The sequence below is a fragment of the Opisthocomus hoazin genome, chromosome 1 (genome assembly GCF_030867145.1).
Source record: "Opisthocomus hoazin isolate bOpiHoa1 chromosome 1, bOpiHoa1.hap1, whole genome shotgun sequence".
NCBI lineage: Eukaryota > Metazoa > Chordata > Aves > Opisthocomiformes > Opisthocomidae > Opisthocomus > Opisthocomus hoazin.
Window position 1 is genome coordinate 123,292,667 of NC_134414.1, and position 25,791 is coordinate 123,318,457.

At 49.6% G+C, this 25,791-nt stretch overlaps 1 protein-coding gene across 4 annotated transcripts in view; it reads right to left on the reverse strand.

Annotated features, from left to right (window-relative positions):
- Positions 1-17,642, reverse strand: part of CD2 (CD2 molecule) — a 44,630-nt gene extending 26,988 nt beyond the window's left edge. For 2 of the 4 annotated variants that reach the window (XR_012761932.1, XR_012761921.1), the window contains exons 1-5: positions 17,527-17,642; positions 14,338-14,637; positions 11,680-11,922; positions 8,094-8,213; positions 5,406-6,092 (exon numbers count right to left, since the gene is read on the reverse strand). Coding sequence is in view for 1 of the 4 variants with exons in the window: in XM_075411244.1 (XP_075267359.1) it covers positions 5,884-6,092; positions 8,094-8,213; positions 11,680-11,922; positions 14,338-14,637; positions 17,527-17,587 (933 nt within the window). In the remaining 3 variants the exon portion in view is untranslated. Of the gene's footprint in view, positions 1-4,132; positions 6,093-8,093; positions 8,214-11,679; positions 11,923-14,337; positions 14,638-17,526 lie in introns of those variants that run through there. The other 2 variants (XR_012761930.1, XM_075411244.1) reach the window with 2 other exon arrangements.
- Positions 17,643-25,791: the final 8,149 nt, after the last annotated feature.

Sequence of the window (25,791 nt, forward strand, 5' to 3'; positions counted from 1 at the left end):
ATGATTTCCCCTTGGTGAATCCATGCTGACTACTCCTGATAACCTTCTTTTCTTCCACTTGCTTGATGATGGCCTCCAGGATAAGCTGCTCCATCACCTTTCCCGGGATGGAGGTGAGGCTGACCGGCCTGTAGTTCCCTGGGTCCTCCTTCTTGCCCTTTTTGAAGATTGGAGTGACATTGGCCTTTCTCCAGTCCTCGGGCACCTCTCCAGTCCTCCAGGACCTCTCAAAGATGATGGAGAGTGGCTCAGCAATGACATCCGCCAGCTCCCTCAGCACTCGTGGGTGCATTCCGTCGGGGCCCATGGATTTGTGGACATCCAGATCGCTTAAGCGATCCCTCACACAGTCCTCCTCGACCAAGGGAAAGTCGTCCTCTCTGTAGGCTTCTTCTCTTACCTCCGGGGCCTGGGATTCCTGAGGGCCAGTCTTAGCACTGAAGACTGAAGCAAAGAAGGCATTCAGTAGCTCTGCCTTCTCCGCATCCTCCGTCACCAGGACACCCGCCTCATTCAGCAGCGGCCCCACGTTGTCCCTAGCCTTCCTTTTGCTGCTGATGTAGTTGAAGAAGCCCTTCTTGTTGTTTTTGACATCCCTTGCCAGCTTCAATTCCAGGTGAGCCTTGGCCTTCCTCGTCGCATCCCTGCATGCTCTCACTATGTTTCTGTACTCTTCCCAAGTGGCCTGTCCCTCTTTCCACATGCCATGCACCTTTCTCTTCTGCCTGATCTCCGCTAGAAGCTCCTTGTTTAACCATGCAGGTCTCCTGCCTCCTTTGCTAAATTTCTTTCTCAGGGGGATGCATTGCTCCTGTGCATGGAAGAAGTGTTGTTTAAAAAGCGACCAGCACTCATGGACCCCCCTGCCTTCGAGAGCCCTGGCCCACGGGATTCCTCCCAGTAGCTCCTTGAAGAGGGCAAAGTCAGCCCTCCTGAGGTCCAGGGTTTTGATCCTGCTTATCGCCCTGCTTCCTCCACGCAGGATCCTGAACTCGACCATTTCATGGTCACTGCAGCCGAGTCTACCTCCAACCTTCACGTCCTCCACCAGTCCCTCCTTGTTTGTTAATACAAGGTCCAGCAGAGCGCCTTTCCTTGTTGGTTCCTCCACCACTTGCATCAGAAAGTTATCATCGATGCTCTGTAGGAACCTCCTGGATTGCGCCTGCCTAGCTGTATGGTCTTCCCAGCTGATGTCAGGGTGGTTGAAGTCCCCCATGAGAACCAGAGCCTGTGACTGTGAGGCTGCTTGCAGCTGCCTGTAGAAGGCTTCATCAACCTCCTCCTCCTGGTCAGGTGGCCTGTAGTATACACCCACCGTAATGTCACCCGTGTGAGCCTGTCCCTTAATTCTAACCCACAAGCTTTCAACTCCTTCTTCACTTGCCCCCAGGCCAAGCTCAATGCATTCCAGTTGCTCCCTCACATATAGAGCAACTCCCCCACCTCTCCTTGTTGACCTGTCTTTCCTAAAGAGTCTGTAGCCATCTATGACAGCATGCCAGTCATGCGAGTTGTCCCACCACGTTTCTGTGATGGCGACCAAGTCGTAGCCGTCCTGCTGTATAATGGCTTCCAGCTCCTCCTGTTTATTGGCCATACTACGTGCATTGGTGTAAACACACTTGAGCTGGGCTGTCAATCTCACCCCTGGCCTTGGCACTCCAAGCCTAGGCTCATCCCTAGTGAGCTGGGCAATATCCCCTTCCCCCTTCGAACCTAGTTTAAAGCCCTCTCAATGAGCCCCGCCAGCTCGTGGCCAAGAATTCTTTTCCCCCTTTGTGATAGCTGAGCTCCACTTGTTGCCAGCAGGCCCGGTGCTGTGTACACCTCCCCATGATCAAAAAAGCCAAAATTTGACCGATGGCACCAGTCCCTGAGCCACCTGTTAACCAGGTGAGTTTTCCTGCCCCTTTCAGTGCTGTCCCCTGCCACTGATGGGATGGAGGAAAACACCACCTGCGTCCCTGATCCCTCAACCAGTCGCCCTAGTGCCCTGAAGTCCCTTTTGATGGCCTTGGGACTTCTTTCTGCTACCTCGTCCCCGCCAACCTGCATTACCAAGAGGGGGTAGTAATCAGAAGGCCGCACCAGGCCAGGGAGTTTCTTCGCAACATCCCTAACCCGGGCCCCAGGGAGGCAGCAGACTTCCCTGTGGGATGGGTCCGGTCGGCAGATCGGGCCCTCTGTTCCCCTCAGAAGGGAATCGCCTATGACAATGACCCTTCTTTTTTTCTTAGTTGAGGCAGTTGTAATACGTAGGGCTGTCTGACTCGTTCTAGGCAACCCCCTGGATGGAGCCTCACCTTCACCCACATCCTCTGTGGCCAGTCCCTCACATTCCAGAGCCCCATACCTGTTGCTTAAGGGCAACCGGGCAGGTGAGGGAGGTCGGGGGGAAATTCGCTTGCCCCCCCGAGCAGGGACCTGTTTCCATTCCCCCCCATCTCTTAGGCCCCCTCTTTCTGCTCGGTGGCGTCAAGCAGATTAAGCCAGGAATAGAAGAGTTGGATCTCCTCTACAACCAATCATTGTTCTTTCGGGTGCCTACTCGGCCTGCACAACTGGCAAGCGCTGCAGGACCACAGCACGGCTACAGACCTGCCTTGATCACAGAGCTGCACTTTCCTCCCACTCCTGCAGCGCTGGCTCTGCAGCACATCACCAAGCAAAACTGAACCCTGCTGACACCAGGGCAGCATAAACTGCATCCCTCCAATTGAGGAGGACAAGGCAGTGCCCTTAGAGAGCACAACCCAGCACATCAGCCCTCTCACCTCATCCCCCTCAAGAAGAATGGGGAAAAACACTTCATTTTGTGTGACTCACTGGTAGATGTGTCTATGAAAGAAGAACCTAGAAAGGCTGCAGCAAGTATCACCAGAGCCAAGCACTTCCTGCTATTTCTTAGGTCTCGCAGTCAGCTCATTTTCCAGAACCGAAACATCCTCTACAGCACAAAAACCCGAGATTTGAATGCTCCATGACACACATTCACAAAAATTGCTGACTTTTCAAGCAGGCACCAAATAGAACTTAGGACTGTCCAAGTACCTCCTGTTGCAACACATCATGAACAAACATCAGACATTGCAAAAACAACAGTGACTGTCAAGAAAGCTTTGAGCTTTGAGCCTGTTAGTATGTAAGAGAGAAACATTTAGCTGAAGAGAGTTGAGTAACCCAGAGGGGACCTTAGTGAGCTGGCTGGGGCTGAGAGTGCGTCTCTCAGCCCGTGGTTACATCAGCCAGGTGGAGGGCAGTATCAAAACACGCACCTCCACACATCGCTCATGCCCACCGTTGTGGCCTCTGGCTTGCCCTGTGCTCAGGGTGCCCGCTGGCAGCCCCCTCCCCAGGAAGGGGAGACCAGCGCAGCTTTCGGGTGTGCTCAGCCCCCACATGCCTTAAGCTGAGACAACAGAGGTTTCCACGGTTCACAGGGTGGTCTCAAGCCCAGTCTTGAGGGCAGGTTTGGGCCCAGTTTGCGACCAACAGTAGAAAAGCTTCTCGCCTCCCATTGCTGTCCTGGGCATGACTTAGCTTTGTGCTGCGGTTCCTTGCCGGCAGAGCAAGCACTCCTCTGTGCTGGGCCAGATCCACCCTGCTGCCACCCCACGCACACACCAGTGCTCCTCTGCAAGGAGCTAAGTGCCACCCCACTAGCACCAGCACCAGCCCCAGGCAGGGGAGGGCCCAGGGCAGCAGCTGGTGGGAAGCCCGGGACAGTCTCTCAAAGGCATGACAGAAGCTCACCAAGCCTCAGCCATGGGGAAGGAGCATCTGCAAAGCATTCCTGTGTTCCTCCTCAGGTCCCAGTAAACATCCCTCTCTCCCAGGAAGGACCAGCGGTCCCATAACCGCAGAGAGGTCCCAGCTCAGCTGCTTGCTCTGGAGAGGGCACCAGTAAAGCTGCAGCAGCAGGCAAGCGGGCACAGCGGCTGCGCTCACCCACGCTGACCCGAGCCCACAGGCTGCCGACACTCCGCCGGTACCTCCCAGGGATCAGTGTGAAACCTTCAGCATCCGTGTTTCCACAGCTCTGGGACCAAAATGTTTTTCTTGTCCCCTTTGTAGCAAAGTGAGACACAGACAGTGAAGTACCAGCACAGGCATGAGCCAAGATCCCCTCCACCCACTCTTGTCTTTATTCATTCAGTACAGGGATATAGCGCATGTTACCAAACAAACCATGAAATGTTTACCAAATGCAGCTTTAAATAGTGAAAGCCCTAAAACAAACTGCAGAAAGCTAAGGTGAAAGCAAGTGATACTCCCAGAGCTGTGTCCACCGCCAGAGTTCAAGCAAAGTGACTGAGCTCCGGAGGAGGCAGAGACCTCCTTCTCCCTGACAAGTTACTTCCCTGCCCTTGTACTGGAAGACAACAGCCACATTTCTGAGGAGGAACAAAGGATGGCTGTTTTATCTCCCCTGGCACCTATAGGATAGTCAAGCCTGAAGGAGGTACTATACATTCTTCTGCCTAAGGCAACAACATGCTAGTTGGATGACTCTGTGGCTCTCGCAGCTCTCTCTCCCTCTGACTGCGCTGCCTCTTACACCAGATGGGCCCGTGTATCCATTCAGACATGGCTCTGAAAAGGCCTGTCCTCTCTCGGCTCCTCAAATGTCCCATGGAGGCAGTTATGAACACCTCTAAGGATCAGAGGAGCAAGCAGTGGTTGTCCAGCACAGGGAAGGTGATGCAGGTGCAGTTATTGCAGTCCAACCTCTCCCTTTGGGAACAAGATCTCTCAGCAGTTCTCTGTCATCACCTGGTTACACGAGGAGCTTACCAGCAAAATCAAGGGACACAGTCCCTCACCATCAGCAGGAGGCCCTACGATGAAAAGCCATGACAGTTCAGACAATGCCACTAGCAGCCAGACTCCTTGGCAGTTTGTAGCACTTCTTTCATGAGCCAATGGATACCAGACCTCTGCTATGACGAAAAATTTGTCTGGATAGCCAAACAGACCTATGATGAGAATAAAGTTTCGTTTTATTTGCCGGCGAGGAGTCACAGAAAACTGGGCTGCAACAGTCCTTGGAGGTCAAGTAGCACGTTCCCCTGGCCCCCAGCAGGACGAGGGTGCCTCACAGATGGTTGCCTCATCTGCCCTTGGAAACCCTCAGTGCTGGAGATCCTCTCCCAGAAATCTATTTTGGTGCTTTGCTAGCAAAAAAAGAAAAAAACCATTCTGACCTAACTCTCCCTTGCTGCATTTTAAGCCTGTGGTTTCTTGTTCTAAATACTGTTGAGAAAGTGAAAAGTTTACTTCTTTCCCACTTGCGTTTTTCCCACTCACATGATTCAAGGCTCTCACATCTCCTTTCAGTATTTTCTTCTCTGCATAAGATGACACCAATTCTTTCAACTTCAGACAAGCATTTAATTACTTACAATTATTTTTTTATAATCCGGGAGGTCATTCATTTGACGCTGAAGCCAGAGGGCTGTCCTAATGGGCGGCAGGAGAAAGAAAAGACATGTGACAAAACCCTGTAAGATCCTTAGGCCAGTGTTGTCTCACCACAGCTTCAGCTTCTTCTTGATATAATCCATCCGAAAAGCACGAAGACAACAAGGTGCGGTAAAAACAAGTGAACCACAGAAAGACACAGGTTTCAAGGCTCAATGCTCCATACCCTAACACTTGAAGAAAAATGGCCACAGGGATGAATGCCCATCACCTTGAATCTCCTCCACTGGGTCTCTTCATCTCCATTAGATGCTCTCTTTAATTTTCTGCAACAGAAGCTGCCGTTTCATAGCTAAGCGTTACACAAGGCTGGGCAGGAGGGGTTCCTGGCTGTTGGAAACTCTCTTTTCCCAGTGAACGGTGGAGCAGAGAGCGCGCTGTCCCTCACAGGGCAGACGTTCAAGGTCTTTGTCGCGGGTGGTTTGGAGCCCGCTGCTGCGTGCGGGGTCTGGGCCGCGGGGGCAGCGCTTGGGGCTGTGCCTGGGGCTGCGGCAGCGGCCGCTGCTGCACTCGCAGCTGCTTCGGGGTGGGAGTGCTCAGCGGCTGAGGGAGCTCCCGCACCACCATCTCACTCTCCGCAGGGCGAGCCCGCGTCGGTCCCTCCTCGGCTGCAACGGCAGAAGGACCCAGCAGTCAGGCACGTACTCGAAGGTTAAGCAGAAGTCGAACAGCCAGGGGAAAAGAGCTTGGCCCAAGCAAGAAAAAGCCAAATATTGGTCTGACCTGGAAGGCCACTGTCACTCTCAGGTGTTCCTGCTACTCCAGTGGAACAACCGAAATCACCTCTGCCTGGGCACCCCGGGCAAACCTGAAAGCCTTTTAGCTGCCTGGCTGAGGTCAAGGTACCTGTGGGTGCTTGGGGCAGCTCTGCCCTCTCCGTGTTTGGGGGACCGACTTCGCCGGGGAGGCCCCAGCAGTCACCGACTGACACCCCCATCCTGAGCTGCTCTGTCTTCTTCTGGAAATGGGCCACGGAAGGGACAGTGAGATGCAACCCTAGGAAGAAACATCAAAGCAGCCTGCCCTGCCTCTCTCTGTGCTGGGGTTTCCAGACGCCTGGAAACCAGAGGTCACTTTTGCCAGCATTTATTTCCCCAAATGCAGAAGCAGTAAATTCATACCAGCTGACTTTTTGTCACTGACTCATCGTTTCTAAAATGTCGGTCAGCTTATTTTAGGGATTGAGGGAGTTACCTCTTGGGACAGTGAAATGGCCTTAAACACAATAAACTGTTTCAGAGAGGCTAGTCACCCTCTTATATTAGTTCTCATTTTGCCAGACTTCTCTTTTTCTTAATCCTTGCTGAATCCAGACCCAAGAATCGAGGATATGCTATCAACGCACAGTCGAGGGAGTAAAGTATCACACTCAAACATGAACAGCCTTCATGTAAAGTAACACTCAGATGGCTATGCTCACACCAGCATTGTGCTCACGAGCTATGGCAAGCCTTCTGAGGTGATGTCCCATGGTTGCACAGTGGTGAGCTCTCCCAGCAAACGGAGAAAGCGGGTGTCTATTCTTCATGGTTGTAACTTCAGGGGAAGTGGGAGGTCCATGGCAAGTCACTCACATTCACTTGCAGTGAGGTTGCACTCCCCTCAGCCGTGGGACTGGTCATGCTCGCCCTTGTTGTCAGCCTCACCACCGGCACCTTTGAGGTATCAGCTAAGGCTTCCTTCAGACATTGCCCTCTTTATCTTGACAAGGACTGTTGTGGTGTACAAAGGAGCTTTTAGTCCCATTTTGTAACTAACTCGAGAACTGACTCACACAGAGACTAGCTGTTACTTGAGACCACACAGGAAGCCCGACACAGCATGTGGGAGCAGGACTCAAAAACAAACCTTTAAACAAGTCCTGCCAGGGCGATCTCCCTCCTGCTTTAGCCTCCCCTTCCAGGTGGGCCAGACAACTTTTCTTGAGTGGCAGCTCAGTATCCTCTGTCCACCCAAACTAGCAGCAGCACCCATGTTGTAATTCAAGGCAACCTCTCTGTCAAGACTGAGACACCACTCCTCTGGCAGAGTATTTCCTGTGGTCTTAAAGAGGCATGAATTTTGGATGACAGACGAAATCTCTGCCCATTCTGAAAACCTTCACTCATTGAAGTGTCCAAAGTTGGACCTCCAGTGCTGACAGGCCTCCAAGGACATTGTTTTGTAGAGAGGACAAGTTCTGTGAGATGCTTGAGGAAACTCACAGAAAAACTGAGCCCTTCTTGCCCCTTCTCACTATCTACAATCTTTCCAAATGTGACTAATGATTTCAAGGATCCTAATTTTATATCATATAAATTTAACGAAAAAAATCTGCTGGTGGAAAATCTAGCTCTATATTTTAGCCCCATGGATGCTCATGACTGGTGGCCTTGGCCGAGCTTTAGAGGAGCAATTCTTCCCCCATGAATAAACAAAAGGGCTGGAGAACAAGAAGTCCTTTGTTCAAAGCACATATCAGAAACCGAGACCGGCAATGCTAGCTGATCTGCCGAGATTCTCCATATGCCAAAATCAGGTTATTGCTCCTGCCCACAGGGCTGCTGTCAGCAGGAAGCTCTAAGATTTTAGGTGGTTGGATAGCAACATAAAGCGCCTTAAACACTTACCATCATGTTCAAGCCTCTCTACTTTCTTCTTCCTGATACAATAAATAAGCAAAATCACGAAGATGACAAAGAAGATTGCACCTCCTGCTACGCTTAAGATGAGATACAGGTCCAGCTGGCCTAGTTAAGGGAACGAAAGAGGATGTTAGAGGGAAAGAAATAACTTGCATGACATCTAGCTAGAATTCCTTATTTTCTCCCATTGACTGTAAAGGCAGTCCCAGGGGGAGAACCCACCCTTTGCCTTTTCTCTGTACACAGCAGAAAGTTGCTGGTCCTCATTGTGGAGAATCCTAATTGCTCCCTGATGGATTCAAGTTCTGCAGAAAAACTGAAAATAGACCATTCATGTGCACCAGCTCTTCTTATTTAAATAACCACAAATGCGGTGTCCCTGCTAGCAATGGAGCTTTTAAGAACAACGAGCATCCAGGCAGTGCTCAGCACCCAACGAAAGTAAACTTTTTAAGTACTTCCTCCTGAGCTGGAAACACTGAGACTTGCTTGCTTCATAGCATTTTGGTACTTCCTCTTCAATTTTTGGCTGTACACAAATTGAAAAAAAAAAAACACGAAAAGGAAAAGGACATAACCAAATATCCCACAGCCTCAAAACAAGAGTTTGGTTTGCCGGGTGGACAAAAATTTATATGAGTGTTTCTTATTTCGGCCAGATAAGGTTTGTTAAACACTAGCCTGCCTTCATCACCTCCTGCTTCGGCTGTCCTCCTGGCACTCCGTGTTCATGCTCGAGCACAGGCGCCGTGGAGCTGAACCCAGCAGAAGTGCACCTTCCTCGGCTCCTTGGCGCACAAAGCTCCTGAAGGAGATGACACCACTAGTACCACTCTTAACAGTCGCAGAGCATGCACATGGAGGGCAAGGAGTGATGACACCAAAGACGAGATGTCTACAGTATGAAGGCCACTATCAGCCTGGGCTGTCCCAGCGGAAAAAAAGATGAGTACTCTCAGTGTTGGGGTTCTTCTCATCTGCTTTAGCTGCCAGTGTTTCACTGAGGTGTATTTCACCCTTTCTGTGCCTGTTTCTCTCAGCTAACTATCAGGTGAGCTCAGGCAGATTTATGTGCAGTTAGGCTTGTATGAACAGTTAGCTGAGCAGAAGCCCATCTGAAGCATGCGTTGCCTGCTAAAGGTCAAAAGTCAAGGTGATAGGCCTGGAATGCAGGACCAGGTGTTCATGGAGGGCAGCAGGGTTGGAAGGAGGTTTGACTGCGAGCTGAGGGATTTTTTATCTACGGTGGAGCTGGCAGAGTCTTGCCACCACACAGAAAGGTCAGAGGGGTTTTTAGTCTGAGTAGGAAGGGCAGTGCTGCATGGGTTTAGTGGTTTTATGGTGTCTGAGAAATGCTATATTTGTACCTTAAAGACCAGCCTAGCAAACTTTTTATTCTTCTGTTCATGATTTGAGAAAAAAAAAAATTCTCCCACCTAACTCACCTTGTGAAAGAAGAGCATTTTTCAAGGGTAAGAAGAAGCGAAATCAAAGTATCCAGCTGATGGTTAATGCCTGCCTGTACCAGCAGCACAGGCAGGTCCACGCCTGCCTCCCTCGTGCCCTGGGACAGCCAGCGTCAGCCAGCATTTCCTCACTAAGACAACGTGTTTGGGCTAGTTGACCCTGCCTTAAGCAGACCTAATCCAGCAGCATGTTTTCACACTTGGCTCCAAAGTCCATGCCGCATCCCATGCCCCAGCCCCTTCCCAATGCTAGTACTAACGGGGCTGTGCAGCCCATCAGGTCAGGCAGCTCATGCAGCAGAAAACAACCCTTTTTTGGCTATGTTAGGCATCAGTGGGATCCTTCAGGGGGCAAGAGCTGTGTGAGAGAGCAGGGGCTGCCCTATACCTTGGCTCTTTGCCCTTCAGTCAGCCACAGCAGACCTTGGATCACTTCAGTAAGGCCTCTAGACCTGAAGACTTGCTCCATCCATTCTCACACTGTGGGCTAGCCTTGAGACCTGGACTTTTCCTTAAATTCACTATGTCAGAAATAGCTGGAAATTGGAAATACTGAGCTAGCTCTCATGAGCTCCCCACACTCCACTAGCTCTAGCAGGAGTCTAGAGCAAGCAAGTGCTTTAAGTGAAGTGCTCGCAGGTAGGTGGGATGAACCCAAGCCCAGAAAATTCAATGACTCTTCCCCAGTACTGCACTGGAAACCTAAACATTGAACTGAACATCACACCCAGTGTCATACCAGTATGATGTGTCCCTTTGTTTTGCCTTAACTGGCAAAACTTTTATGGGGGTAGAGCGATGACTTCCTTTGCCTGTCTAATCATTTTCAGCATGACTCTGCCCACTTAAGAAGCAATTCCTTCAGTTCTTTTGCTGCATCTTGTGGTTTAGAAAGATGACCTTTCAAGTGAGCAAGAAAATCCATTGTACATTTGAGCCATGCTCATCTGAGCCATGCAGCCCCAAAGCTCAGCTAATGTGTCCACAGCCTCCCTCCTGATTTCTAGGCCAAGCTGGAGAGTCCAAGCAGCTTGCTTTTCTCCTTGTGAAAGCACCCATTCACATTCACAGGTAGCAGGCAACCACGCGCTTCATAGTTATGATTATGGAGAGGAGAAAAATAATGTGCAAGTTATTTCCCCACCGTGACGATGTAAATCAAGAGCAAATGCCTTGAAATCAGTGCCATGGTTTCATATGCATAGGATAAAGGTTCCAGGACATATTTTCCAAAAATAAGCTGTTAATTTATGTCATGGCAGCTTGGGTAGTTGTAGACTAACTTACTGAAGTCAACTCTTAAGCTTTGGACTGGTTGACTGAAGTAAACCTTTGGGAAGTACCATTAGTTTTAAAGGAATAAAGGAGGACAAGAATGAGGGGGGAAAGTCCTTTCTGCTGTATGCGATTAAAACACTTTCAGGCCCACCTTGCCACTTTCTCCTTTGCTTCATTGTTCTACGACAGTGATGGTTGACACCATTTGAGTCTATTAGGATACCTTGACAACTTTTGGAAGAAGAGTCAGCAGTGATGGAGAAGAGGGAGAAAAAGACGAGATGAGCAAGAATCTCTCTCTTTCATTCATTTACCCTTCAGCCAGCCTGATCTCGCTGGCAGCCCTCATTTTCCCCCAGGAGACTTCAGCCCTGGTGAAAGCAACATTGCAGTGGGACCTGGGGGCCTCCCTGCCACCCGCAAGGCACTTGACTCTAGGGAAACCTCTCCCTCTCTTCCAGCAACCCCCAGGCCTCACTGAGCATGGAGGAAGACACCACTGGCCACAGGAGAAGAGGAGGAGCATGGCCCACCTCACACCTGCTGTTAGAGCAGGGATGCCGTAAGGGTAGCAGTGGGGCAGGCAGCAGCAGGGTGGAGATGCAACAAGGCTGGGGAATGCCAAGCAGAAAGGACAGCTCGCGTCCTGGGTACCACAGCAGCATCAACTCCCAGTAACTGTGTCAGCATTAGACTCACAACACTGGGCACTGGAAACCATCGACACTCCTGGCACCTGGACCCGTTCTACAGACAAGCGCAACTGCATCAGGCTTTATGGATCCGCCCTAGCAGATTCTGGCAAAATTAGATTTTTTTTTTTTTACCTGAGCACTTCATTACTTTTTCAGCCATTTTTTCGCTGACTTGGTTCTTAACAACACATCTGAATGTCCCAGAATACCGCGTGTACAATTCCAAACTTGTTGCATTCTTTTGGATTTTTTTGCTTTTATGTTGAGTCAGTTCCATTATAAATGTTTCATCTTTAGTCTTCTGCTTCACTTCACACTTGACAAATACAGTTTTATTCACACATTCGACACTGAGGACTGGCTGAGGGACAGGCTCTGAAAAAGAAGAAAAGGGACAGGCACGTCTGAGATGGTTTCACCTTTAGAAAAACCCCATTATTAAGCAGAACAGAGGACTAGCCCCCAATCAGCAGTAAAGGAGTAACAGCAGCTAATGAGACCAGAGAAGAACGAAGACAAATTAGACCTCTATTGCAGAACTAACATGGCAATAATAAAGAAAATGCAGTATATTAGCCTACATATCTGGCCTAGGAAATCAGAGCTGCACCAGAACGGCTGGACTGCTTTCAGGCTCAGCCTGGCTCGCAGCCAGCCGGCTGGGCAGGCGAGGGGAGGAAGTTCTGGTTTTGGGGGAGGCGGCAGATGGGAGGGACTGGGAGCCACAGCCCCCTCCATCTCCAGCCCCAGTGTTTTGGTGCGAATGAAGTCGGCTCTGATCTGCCTGTGCCCATCAGGAGAGACCTCCTCTAAGGCAGAACAAACAGATACTTATGATGGTTTATGTACTATGAAAGGCACTCAGCTAGCATGACAGCCACAGCATGAAAACCCATTAAAACAGAACAGATAACACAAAACAGACACCTCTTCACCCTCAAGGAGGTTATGACAAAGAGAACTGATTTCCGTCTCTTTTTATGTCCTGCAAACAGCTAGCTACACTTTGGTTCCAGATTGTCTATCACTGCTGGTGCTGAAAGAGCCAGAAAAGCCTGCGGGGCTTTCCTCAACTAGCAGCAACTGGCAGGGACATCAGATGGAAAAAACTTAATTTCTACCTTTTAGATCAGGTAAACAAAATCATGCCAGTCCCACCTCTAGTTATAGGCAGCGTAAGTTACAGAGATCATGAAAAGTCAGTAAGAATTGCTCGTAGCAAATGCAGTCTAGGTTCATGCTGTGACATCTGAAGCCACCCTTTCCTCATTAAGCCCACTCCTCTGCTGCAAGGTGCAATCTATCATTCAGGGGAACATCCCAGTGTGGAACACTGGAATCCAGGTCCCAGTGATGGAGTTGTGTTATGGTATCATCTAAACTATTTTTTTTTTTTTTGGAAACAGCTGTTTGTCCAGCCCTAGTAACAAAGTATACTCTGGCTGACAAACTACTGTAGCACCCAACAGTTACTAAAGGACCTTACTTCCAAAACCGTGTATTGGAGGTAAGGCGACCTCTCTGCTGTATATCAGATGAAATGATGCAGCACACATAACTAGGTTGGAACCTTAACCTGAAATTGAACCCAGGCCACCTCAATGACAGCTCAGTGGCTTAAAGCATGAGTAAATAGCTTCAGACCCTGGTGACTTCCTGAATCTCTAGACAGTTTGCAGTAATAACTCCTGAAGACACCCTCACTGCTCAGCAGTCCATTAGCCACGGGGCCTCCCACTGCGCAGAAACCCTGTTAAAACCATCCCAGCTGTCATTGCTGCCTCATCAAGGTATCATTTCTGTAGTGCCAGCTGGTGCCCACGAACTCAAGAGGCTGGCAGAGGTGTGCCTGCTAGCTGAAGCAGGGTAGAACAAAATCCCCCTCTTGCTGGGAAAAAAAACCCCATGCTGCCCTACAGCTTAGAGGTCTGCAGAGGTGGCAGCAGCTGTAAAGGAGCAAAATCCTCGTCTTTCCTACTCATCCCAAAAGCTTTGGGCTGCTACTGCCCCGATCTCTCAGGACAAGATGCAGCACAGGAATGGAGGCTGTCTTCATGCTTTGAACTCATGCAGCTGAAATCCCCGGGCGTGTGCTTAGGTGTGCCTTGAACAGCACAGTCTTCATATTTGTTGTGTTATGCTATGCAAGGATAGGGCACAGAGGTTTTCTTCATCTGCAAATTCAACTCCTTTTGTGGTGTATCTCAGGGGAGGTGACTGATGGCTACTTTTTATGTTAGAGTAAAAATGGAGTGGGATCACAGTGCCTAAATATTGGTATTTAGTGCCACCTGGGCTCCTGAGCTCTCCTCAGGAGGCTGGCAGATGCAACACAAGGTGCTCACCTTGCTGGAGCAGTAGCTAGAGACCAAAAATTGTCACTCGGTGCCCATAAAGCAGCACCAGACGTGCCAGCAGTGCACAGCGCATCAGCCACAGGCGTGTCTCACGCAGGTTGCTGCGCTCCCACAAGAGGCTTCTGGAAGCAGGGTGCTGCTGGGAGCAGACCCCACTCTCGTGGTGCTGCCCCGGCTCAGGGACCGAGAGGTCCCGGCACCATGTGCCATGCCGCAGCAGGGCCGTCCGCGCTCACCCTGCTGCCAGCACGGTCGTGGAGAAGGGAGAAGAGCAGCAGACTGCTGTCAGTGGCGGGAGGAAAGAGGTACGCCTCATGGAAGTCCCCCCAAAACAGAAAGGGGGGCAACGAGTAGAAAACTTTGTAGGAGAGAGCAGGAATACCAAGTCTTGTTCAGCTATGCTGGGAATGGCATGGGAAGACCAAAAACTCACCCTGTACGATGAGCATTGTATCTTCTTCTGCCTTCAATCTTCCATCCTGCTGATAAACTGTCACCGTGTACTTTCCACTGTCCTCTTTCACCACCTTCTCTATTTGCAGAGTCCCGTTTAGGAGTATCTTACATCTGCACTGGTCTTTGTTCACATAGTACTTCACTTTCTTATCTTTTATCTGGAGCAACCTTTCTCTGCCTTTCAGCCACGTGGCATGATATACGTTCACAGAAGCAGCAGTGATGCTGAGCAGAGCCGACTCATTCACCGCTCTGTAAATCCAGTTGGTGACGGAGCCTGTAAAGGGGAGCACAACCAGATCATCAGTCTGTCTCCAGCAGCCCCGGCTGCCGTGCTCAGCAGCCAGAGCGGTGACCCAGAAGGTTGTTAGTTGCTACCCAGAAGGCTGTCACTTGCTACCCCCTCCCCGAGTTGCCTGAGCCTCTCTGCATTACTGATGCTGTTTTCTTTCCCCGCTCCAAAGTGCCTCCTGATCCTTCAATCAGATAAATGTCAGTGCCCAGTTGAATTCTGAGAGGAAAAAAAGCCGAGTCTGGCGTTCAAAAGCTGGCCTTGTACTCTGGCTGACTTATCCGAAGTGGTTTTGGATGCCAAGATTCATGGCTGCCTGTGAACTTAACCCTGAACTTCACCCTTCCTGAAAATAAGGTTGCTTCAGCATGTCTTGCACATGGCACAGGCTGGTAGCCAGAGGGTCCATCGCTGCAAACGTTACTGTGGGCAGAAAGAACACAAACTGGTTGTGGCCATGGACAGGAGGATCGGTTCAGCAATAATAATAATAATAATAATAATAATAATAATAATAATAATAATAATAGTGGCCCATGCCAAGCAGTGAGTGAGTGGAAGGCACTGAACTGGAGGCAGACCCAGTGCTGCCAGCTTGCAGGACCCCCTCCTCACCCATCCCAGCCACCCTGCCCTGCTGGAATACATCCACTTGGATTTTCTAGCACAGGATCACGATGGGGCAAGTAAGGCAGGGAAAAAACAAACAGCTAACCGCATCTTGTGAACTGACCGGAGGCACGCAAAGGCCAAAAAAATCTTGTCCTTTGCAGGTCTCCTTTGCTGACAGGTTCCCTCTCCAGAACAGGTAAGAGTAGGTGCTTCCCAAAGGTGCTACCAGGACTGGGCAGCACTTTGCACATGGCTGCTGAAGGGGATGTTCAGAAAAGCCAAGGCTGCTAAACGTCAACCACGGTACTGCCTGTACTGATGTACCCTTTGGGCTGTGCCCGGGCGGCCTGCCCTCTCCCCTCCGGGCTGCTTGGCAGCCTTTGCAAGGCCCATCTCCGGGGAACGGGGACCTGGGAGTGCAAAGTTTGTCTGGAGGTCATTTCAAGTAAGGTACTGTCTCCAGCCCCGTGGCAGGTGGAAAAACTAGCAGAAGGAGGCAGAAAAGTGTTCACACGTGTCAGACAGGATAAGCTTTCCGATAACTGACCCACAGCTTAATTCGTTTGTCATTTTCTTATGCTCATTCCTGTTCAATATACAGGATAAAGCCAATCGGCAGGAGGGGATTTCTCTTCACATCACCAGACAGAGCTGATGCTGCTCTAATTTCATGTATTTTAGGCACTTTTTCCCCACAGAGAGGAAAAAACCATGTTTATGCATATTTTTATTACACTCTGTCATTCCTGCTATCTAGGACAATGATAAACTATGTCACAGAGGTGAAACTGCAATCCAGTTGCTGTTTCATGAAACCAACAATATTAGAGCTAATCAAAGAACTCAAACAGTGTGCGTCTGCAACAAGAAAATAAATACTGAAGTGCTTCCGGCAATTCACCCCCAGTGTAAGGCTGTTATTTCACTATTGCATTTCTTACGAGGTATTTGACGTAGCTAATGAAATATTCTGAAATGAAGTTATCAACCAGTCTTAGAAGCAGCTATCCTCCACACAGACGGCACTACAGATTATACCCAAAGATTTGAATTCTGATACTTGTTTCCACTCAGTCATGCACAGGTATTTAGAGCTAGTAACAGGATTTCTTTGCATAACAGATACTGTCATTTATTTTTTTTCTCTGGAAGAAAAAAAAACCAAAAAACTAAGTTTTCAAGGATAATTCAACGGCATCTCTGTGGACAGACCACCTAGACACATCTCTGGGTGTTTTTCTGATCTCCATAGTCTTGCTAATGGAAAGCTGAGTATCCCACACATACGATACTAAAAATTTCCGTAGCTAATGAAACAGCATTTCTGATAACACCTACAGAAATGCTCTCCAAGGGGCAGAAAGATCTGAACTGGCAGCATAAAACTCACTTGCAGTCACAAGAAAGGGTTAAAAAGAGAAGGTCCCATACTAAATTTAGAGAAGTAAGGAAGTCTTTGACAGAAGCTTTCCATTCAAGGGAAAAATCTTCATTTCTGCTGAGGAAGAAGTTTTATATATCACACAAAAAAAAAAATATCCTTATTTATCTATTAATTTTGTTTTGGAGGAAAAGAAAAGCATTAAACAGCCATACATACAATCTATAGCAGAATGAACAGGGAAAAAAAATTATGCATGATTGTATTGTCTCCATCTCTTATAACCTTCTCTAATCTATGAGTTAACACCTTAATTAAGTTTTTAGATTAATATTTTAAAAAATAATGAGAGCAATAATACACAAAAATATAAAAGATGCATGCATTTGCTTGCTGTTTTCACATCCTTGACTTCTTCAGCTCCACTGAAGACAATGAGATGTATCACTTTTTCTCTTAGTATTAATGGAAGAATGTCATTTGCACTCTCAAAAGATTTGCTAATCTTTGATAAGAAAAGGAAATTATGTGCGATAATGCACTATGAACTGGATCTCTAACGTAGTACTAGCTACCTCGAGGGCAGAGAGAAAACTGCTTGCTGACATTTCTCATTACACATGTGTCAAATTAAGGCTCATTAACTTCAAACCAAAACTGTTTACAGCTTATTGTTAGAACAGGAATAGAAAACTCAGGTCCTGCCCTCCCGCTGGCTGAAAATTAAATCAAATAATAATAGCAATAACCCAAAGATCTTCACTCATTGGGAAAGTGGAACTAGTTACTTAGCAGTAACATCCCACCAAGTTGCAAATGGTTTAAAATGCAATTTTAACAATGCTAGCCTGAAAGAGCAAAAAATGGTAAGAAAAACTCACATTTTACATTGGGAAATAAAAGCAGCAAGCACTCGACTAGGAAAATCCTCCTAAAGTTCATTTTCAGGATCAAAGAAAATCCAGTGTCGCCTTGTCTAATGATAGCTCCTGGCAGGTGAAAGGATTTTTCTGCTGTGAGCAAGCGGTTGTGGGATGTGTCGGTACAGCCCTCGTGCCCTCCTCCCTTCCTCCAGCTCTCAGCCTAGCACTTCTCGTTTCTAGCACAGGCATAAAAGCCACGGGCAAGAAATACCTCTTGACGGGGTGTTTTGTCAGGGAAAATGCACGCTAACATGTGGGAATACCTCCGAGGTCTGCCTACCCAGCTGGAGGGCCAGCCGGGGCCCTCGTTCTCGTCACTGTTCACCTGAAGAGTTCAATTCCAGCGTCCACACACCACCATCCTAGTGGGACACATGCAGTTTTTGATGTGGGGGCATGATGGGAATCCTTATTCTCCCCCATAGCCTCAGCAGCAGCAAGAGGACAGCAAGCCCAGGACCCCCAGCGAGGAGCAGGCAGCCGACGGCTGTTGGGCAATGTGTAGAAAGGAGACAGACTTCCCTTGGAAGCTGTCAGGATCAGCTTCTCATCAACATCTGACCTACGAGGGGCTGGCCAGTGCCACGCAAAGGTGCTTTGCAGGCATGGCCGGCCGTTTGGGCAAGCTCTGAAAGAGGGATGAGCATGGAAGGGGATGAAAACACTGCCTTGGGTTCAGACAAAAAACAGTCCTGAGGTTGGTTGGTGTGGGAAAGATGGTGGGGAAAGAAGCTGGCATGGGAGTTAGGTCTGAAAATACACAAGAAGCTAATAAAATCTTGATTCCTGATTCCAGTATGAAACAGATGAGGTGGTAAGGAATTTGAATCTTATCATCCCCAGCACAATCTCTCTGCTGCAGCGGTCACTGGGATCTTCCATCTTTCTATCGCAGACGTAGACCAAGAAAGCAGACAGAAGAAAAACTGTGGCACAGCAGATGTACAATATTAGATAAATCTTTCTCATTCGTTCATGTCATTCTTCCTTGAAATTATAGGAAGGTCTGGTAAGACACCTCCCCTTCTCCAGCTTTGTCATCTTCTAACTGGTTCTAACGTTGGTAAAACCTACCCCTTTTGGCACAAAAGGAGAAGAAGTTACCGGAGGTAAACGCACAAGGTCACAGTATTGCTGTCTCTGCCCATCACAGGAAAACCTAGCTTTTCTTTCTTCTTTTTGTTACTATTTCCTTACAAAGAACGCACAACAGAGGCACACGCAAAAGGAGAGAGGAAGCAACGGCAGCAAGATGACATTTCTGTGCCTGGCCTCTACACTCTGTGGAGAAAAACAAGCCAAGGGCAGGGGCAGACCCTGCCGGCAGCGCTGGCTCAGGGCGGCTGTGGGGACCTCCCTCTTCCCAGCCACCCTGCTAGGGACATCATGCAAGGTCTGCATGCTTGGGCACATCTTCCAGCCTGAGCGCCTACACAGCTTTGGGCAGAGGCAGCAACCCCAGCCTCTCCTGCTTTTTTTTGGTTTTGCTGGGTCCACAAAGCAGAGCAGAGGGAGGCCTCCGGGCATGCTGAAACCACTGCCCACACTCTGCTCAACCATGTCTCACTTCTTCCTCAAGGCAACATCCCTCAAAGCCACCACCTGCTTCCAGCGTACCCCTGCGCTTTGCCTGTCAGCATGCTCAGATTGCAAGTGTGCTGGGACAGGGACCGTCCTTCTGCTCTGAGCACACGCAGAGTCTGCTCGGTGCCGTCCTGCTCACTGGACACTGCCGGCTGCAGAACTGCAGGCAGGAACTGGGATTGGTATAAATGAAATACAAATGGAAAGATGCGTGTTTGAGAGAGAGAGGTAAAGCTCCACAGCAGCAGAACAAGGCTTAACAGGACGCCCTGTATTCATAATGAAGGTCACTACTTCCGGTTAATCAAGTTTGTCATGCCCAGATGCCCGTGCTGTTGTAAAATCACAGCTGAAATGACTCAGGCTAGAAGCCCCCATGCTCCAGCAGACCAGTTATAGCACATCAAGCCTGGCATTCTTTTTCCTGTTAGAGCAACAGGTAGACACAAGCAAGAAACCACTCCTAACGGATAAAAGGTCTGTTCAAAAATGAGTTTGCTGTGAGCAGTGAAGAGGCACTCAGGAGGTGGAGAGGGCTCAATAGCTGATGTCCCCTGTCCACTGTGCATCACAGAAGTGACACTAGGCCTTGGTATTTCTGAGTACTTCGGTGCGCGTGTGCAAAATCGACTTGCTGGGAGGTTTTGTATAACAAAAGCATAGTCAAGCCAGCACAAGGTCACATCACCCACTTGCAGCAAGGATTCCACATGAGATCCTGGCACATGCGTGGTCCATCCCACTGAGCAGCCCCATTTCTAAGCAGCATTGGAAACCTCCCGCACCACAAGACCCAGCTGGACAAGGAGAAAGCAGCCCATGTCTCTAACCTCAGCCTTACTGCCAGCTGAGAAGTGGGGAAACGGCAGTATCCTTGCAGCTTTACCCTCCCTCTCTTGAGGAGTAAGACCATGTCATGCTGCGGTCCTGACTGGGCTTTGATTGCCATTTTAGAAGAAAGGAGGGGTTTTCTGGCTGTTACTGGAAATGATGCATTGGAAATCTCTGCACTGGTGTCACTGGTTCCCTCCAAAGGAAGGCATTAAGGAGAGGGTGTCTGAAGGTATCTCTGGAAAGTACAGCAGCTTTGGGCTACTGCCAGAGAGGAGCTCTGGAGGCCAGCATGCACCTGCAGTGATGCAGCACGGGATCCACGTCCTGAAAAGAGCTACACATGGAGCGCTGCCAGAGCAGCACCCACACCAGCCGGCGATGCCCTCCGAGGAGCGGGACAGGCTCACCACTATGTGCTGCCACAGCCCAAATGCCACCCCAAGTCGTGCTGGGCACGACGAGGCGAGGTCTGCAACTAACCATGCCCTCACGCTCTTCTACTCCCTGTAGCCACCCTCCCTCCTACCGATTACACAGGAAGTAATGCTGCTGGTCTAAACACAAGCCAGCTAGAAAACTGCGACGCTGACAGACAAGGAGATGTCTCCCAGTACGGTGGTGCTGGACCTGTCTTCAGTTAGGCCTGTCAGCCCATGGCTAAGGTTGCTTGGCCTCTGGCTAGCCCGCTGTGTTACTAAACATCTCCGTCTTCTGATCCACAGCAGAGCAGAGGACCGAGTGCAGCTGCGACAACAGGGTGTTTCTTTGCAGCCACTGCTGCCTCCGTGGGACTGTTTCCACTGCAAAACCCACAAAGTGCTGTAGTCACATACTTTTGCTTTTGTGCCTTGCTCTCTCTTTTACTCTTCTGTTCTTTGTAATACACTAAGCAGTTTCCTCACAGGGAGTGTAAGAATCATACTTACATTTCCATGTAAAGTTGACAGACTCCCACACATCTGAATGCAACATCTCAAGAGACAACATGTAGCTCTTCCCGGCTCCAAGTCTTCAATTTAGTGATGAGCCAATAAACATTCATGCCTGAGGCTAACAAAAAAAAAAAAAAAAGATAATTTTATTAGATCTACTAGCAAAGGAAGAGTACAAATACACTTGGCATGTTATTCTCAAGAAAGTCAACATGCAATAAGCCAGTGTGGATTTGTAGCCCATCTGCTAATTTGTGCCATCTCCTCTGGTATGAAGCTTAGGTCGTATTAAATGGCATCTGCATGGGACTCGCCAGTCTTCCCTGAAAGCAGAGTCAGACACCCTGCACTCATGACCACCAACCCAAGAGCCCCACCATGCAAGAAAACAAGAGTACTGCAAATTCACACCTCTCAGTTTCTCACAAAGACAGGCTTTTAGTTAGGCACAGTTTGTGAGGAGAAGAGCCAATGAGACCTTGACTGAAACGCCGGATGGGTAGTGTCATGCGGAGGGGAATCTTTGGGTAAGGCTAACCTTATTCTTGGAAGCTCTCCTGGGTTTGCACCCCATCCTGCAAGAGACAAGAGTTGGGGTCCAACTGGGTTGCTCTTGGTGGTAGCAGAGAGTTTCACGATAGCACATTCCCTTCCCCTCTAGTGTAACTTTGCAGGATGGGGTGAATCGTGGGCAGCAGCTGGCACGTGGAAGAAGCAAAGTCAGCCCTGGCAGGAGGAGTCGCCCCTGCACTGTGAGATGCCAAGGAACTGCTGGCTCCCACATACCGTTTCAGCCATTTGGCTGATGAAGGCCACATGTATCCCCTCCTCTTCACTCCTGCCTTACACAGAGCCAAGAAAGAAAGAAGTCCAGCTTGAACGAAGCAGTGCAAACATGAAGCTCGTAAACCCAAAACAAAGCTTTGGCCCAACGTTAGGTGGGGAGCTGACTCAGGCTTGGAGCCTGCTACACGCAAACCGAGAGTGCTGCTTTGCCTGTACGCAGTGGAAATATTCCAAAAATAGTGACACACCCTGACAGTGTTAAAACGGCTGTCTGCAAAAACTTTTTCATCCTTCTCTAAACAGAGTCAGATGGAAGCTTGCAAACCGAGACTCATGCAGAACAGTCCTTGGCTGATTATTTGAAGAGAAACTGTTCCCTTGTGGCGTCCATAATACTCCACCATCAGCCAAAGGTCTTCTCTCTCTCAGACGTATTTCCTTCCTTTCTACCTGTAAGCCTGTGTCAACAGTCAAACTCCACAAAATACTCCCAGTTGAAGTCTGGTCTGGAGGAACATAACCTCCTTAGACAGAGCAGTCTGACAATCCGTGGTTCACAGCAACGACTGAGGCTAGAGCAGATGTCAGCATCCCATCAGACAGCTGCTCTTGCAGACGGTGCATTTCAGTCTTGCTTGTCTGATACCGATTTCCATCATCTATAATGAGCCTAGATTTAGGATCTAACTTTCAACGTCTTATTCTACTAATTTCAGTAACACTACAACTACTGCAAAATATGTTGCTGTCCAAGAAAGTGTGTTGGCATGATGCAGCCAATCTGCCTTACGCAAGAAGCCAGATAGACAAACAGGACAACGGCTTCCAGTCTTAGCAGCAGCGGAGCCGGGTGGGCAGCTCCTCAGGGTGCAAGGGCCACAGGGCAGAGGTACAGGCTCACCCCGTCCTGACCACGCTCTCAGCTCTGCTGCCGACAGGCCACGCTGGCAGGGGGAAGGCTGGGCAGCTGCAGCAGGGAGCTATGTGAGTGGTGGCAGAGAGTGGGTCTTTTCCACAGCAGGGCAAAGCACAGGCACAAAGCTGCCCGTCACTGTAAATGCTGGCTCCGGTTGTCAGCCAGGAAGGGTAATGGCTAAGGTGCTGTGTCATTGCATTTCTGAGAATTTCTGGGGTTTATGATCTCAATAAGGCAGGCAGGGGATGTTCTGCGTAACACGTCTGAGCACCGGGGGATTGGAGGCAAGCTGTGGCTTTTCACAGTATTTCTACCAAGGCGATACACGAGGCCCAGCTCCCTCTGTCACACTCCGGAGAGTCAGAAGGAAACCAGCATCTCGCAAGTTAGCAAGGCTAACGAGACAGGCGCCATCCACCTTGACAGTTTTGGCAAGCCTCCTTGCCCACGCCCTGGGCAGTCAGACATCCTGTGGCAGCCGGACCGCAGCGCTGGTCACAGCCTGGACAGACCTCAGCACGCAGCACCCCGCAGGGTGTCCCCGCTCCCAGCCAGCCAACAGACAGGCGTGAGGTCCTGCTGTGCATCAGCAAGGCTTAAACCCCTTTTACAGGAGGCCTGTGTGGTCACTCCAGCATTACAGACAGAGGAATGAGGCAGAGGAGGATGAAATGACTTGCTAAGGTCAGCCAGCCAGTCCAAAGAAGGACAAGAAATGGAAACAGATGCTCCTGTGACCCAGACTCCTGGCTCCCAACTACTTGTCTACAAAGCGCCGTTTAAAAGCACCTTCCATTCACAGCATCTGTTGCTGCAAGCTAGGTCTCAGTGGTCAGGATCAGGATGGTGTCACCATTCTTTTCAGGCACCCGTTTCTGCTTCCATCACAGAAGAGCACGTTTTTTGTTGACTACGTTTCTCTCACATCCCCTGCAGACACCGCTTTCAACAACTGAGTAAAAACTTGCCGAATCTGAATGGCCACTTTGCAGAGCTGCAAGTGTACAGTGCGTGGAAAATTACTGTGTCTGCCTTGTGCCCACACAGGTAAGGTGCACTGGGTTGGAACTACAGCTGCGATGGTTATTTGTGTTATCTTGGAAGTTCCTTCAAGCTCCGCAGCGTCAGCAACTCAGTACGAACACAGGCATCTACTTTCCTCTCTCGCTGATGCTATTTAACCATTGGGGTTGTTTTAAGATAGATGATATCAAATTCATGGCAGTGTTGACTCCTACTGATCTTCTCTCCAGCAAAGAAGGGCCTCTCCATCTACATCTGATTCTGCAGAAAGCTATAAACAGGCATTTGTATCTGCCAAATAAGAAAGCTTTAAGCTCTCAACAAAAGGGAACAAAACTCACTATCAGAAACTCAATCAACTAAAGAAAAAGAACCCCAAACCCTCAGCAGCTGGGAGGAATATGTACAAACAGAAGTTTAAGTTGCACAGATTTCACCATGGCGTCCTATGGCAGCAAGAGAAATGCTGACCTAGCCTGTGCGCAGGAAGGAAAGGGAACAGGCAAGTTCTCACCTGTATTCAGGGTACCTAAAAAGCTGTCCGGGGTCCTGCCTTCCCACCACCATTCTCCCATCTCATTTGGCAAAACCCACACCAGAAAGCAAGGTCAGGAGAAAAATCTTGAAAGGGCTGGCTAGAACTGAAGGGGGGGGGGGGGGGGGGGGGGGGGGCGGGGAGAAAAAGAAAAGGTATTTCCCATTTGCTGCTATAGGAAGTTTTGTGCTTACTCCCCTTCTGGGGCTTATCAAAACCAGCACAGCACAATCCCTGAAAATGGCTCATGAGAAAGGCAGAGAGGAGTCAGGACAACCCCAGGCTAAGCATTGCCAGAGGGCCTCAGGGAAGCTGTGATCTACCACAGGGAGAGAAGCACATCCATCTGGGGAACAGGACTCGTACCAAATGTCAGGGAGAGTAGGTGTGAGGAAGAAGCAGCAGTGACTACTGCTTTCTGGAGAGCAACATTTTATATTGCCTGAAGAGTTTGCAGGATGATGAAAGACAGACCTTGCTTGAGAACCCTGCAGCCTCCCTACCCATTTGAGGGAAGAAACGGCATCAGTGACTGCCGTTACTCACCATCACTTCTGTGCCCTCAGCCATTAAGCCTGTGCCCTTTCCTCCTCTTGGATCCTCCACAGCGGTCTTCGGTTTCTGCCTCCTCCTCTTCGTCCTGCCGTGGTGCGTCCTGTGGCAATAGAGACATCAGCAGCAGAGGCTGTCCCACCCAGCAGGCAGCTCCTGTTCCAGGCTCCCTATCACAGAATCATAGGTTGGAAAAGACCTCTAAGATCATCAGGTCCAACCATCGACCCAACACCCCCATGCCTACTAAACCATATCCTGAAGTGCCACATCTACACGTTTTTTAAACACCTCCAGGGATGGTGACTCAACCACTTCCCTGGGCAGCCTGTTCCAACGCCTGACCAGTCTGTCAGTAAAGACATTTTTCCTAATATCTAATCTAAATTTCCCCTGATGCAACTTGAGGCCATTGCCTCTCATCCTATCGCTAGTTATCTGGGAGAAGAGACCAACACCTGCCTCACTACAACCTCCTTTCAGGGAGTTGTAGAGAGCAATAAGGTCCCCCCCTCAGCCTCCTCTTCTCCAGACTCAACAGCCCCAGCTCCCTCAGCCGCTCCTCATAAGACTTGTTCTCTAGACCCCTCACCAGCCTCGTTGCCCTTCTCTGGACACCCTCCAGCAACCCAATGTCCTTCTTGTAGTGAGGGGCCCAAAACTGAACACAGTACTCGAGGTGCGGCCTCACCAGTGCCGAGTACAGGGGCACGATCACCTCCCTACTCCTGCTGGCCACACTATTCCTGATACAAGCCAGGATGCCATTGGCCTTCTTGGCCACCTGGGCACCCTGCTGGCTCATGTTCAGGTAGCTGTCAACAAACACCCTCAGGTCCTTTTCCGCCAGGCAGCTTTCCAGCCACTCCTCCCCAAGCCTACAGTGTTGCATGTGGTTGCTGTGGCCAAAGTGCAGGACCCAGCATTTGGCCTTGTTGAACATCACACAGTTGGCCTTGGCCCGTCTATGCAGTCTGTCCAGATCCTTCTGCTGTGCCACCTCGGAAAAGCCTCCACCCACCCCAGCTTCTGCAGTCGGCTCAAGGTGAATTGAGACTGAC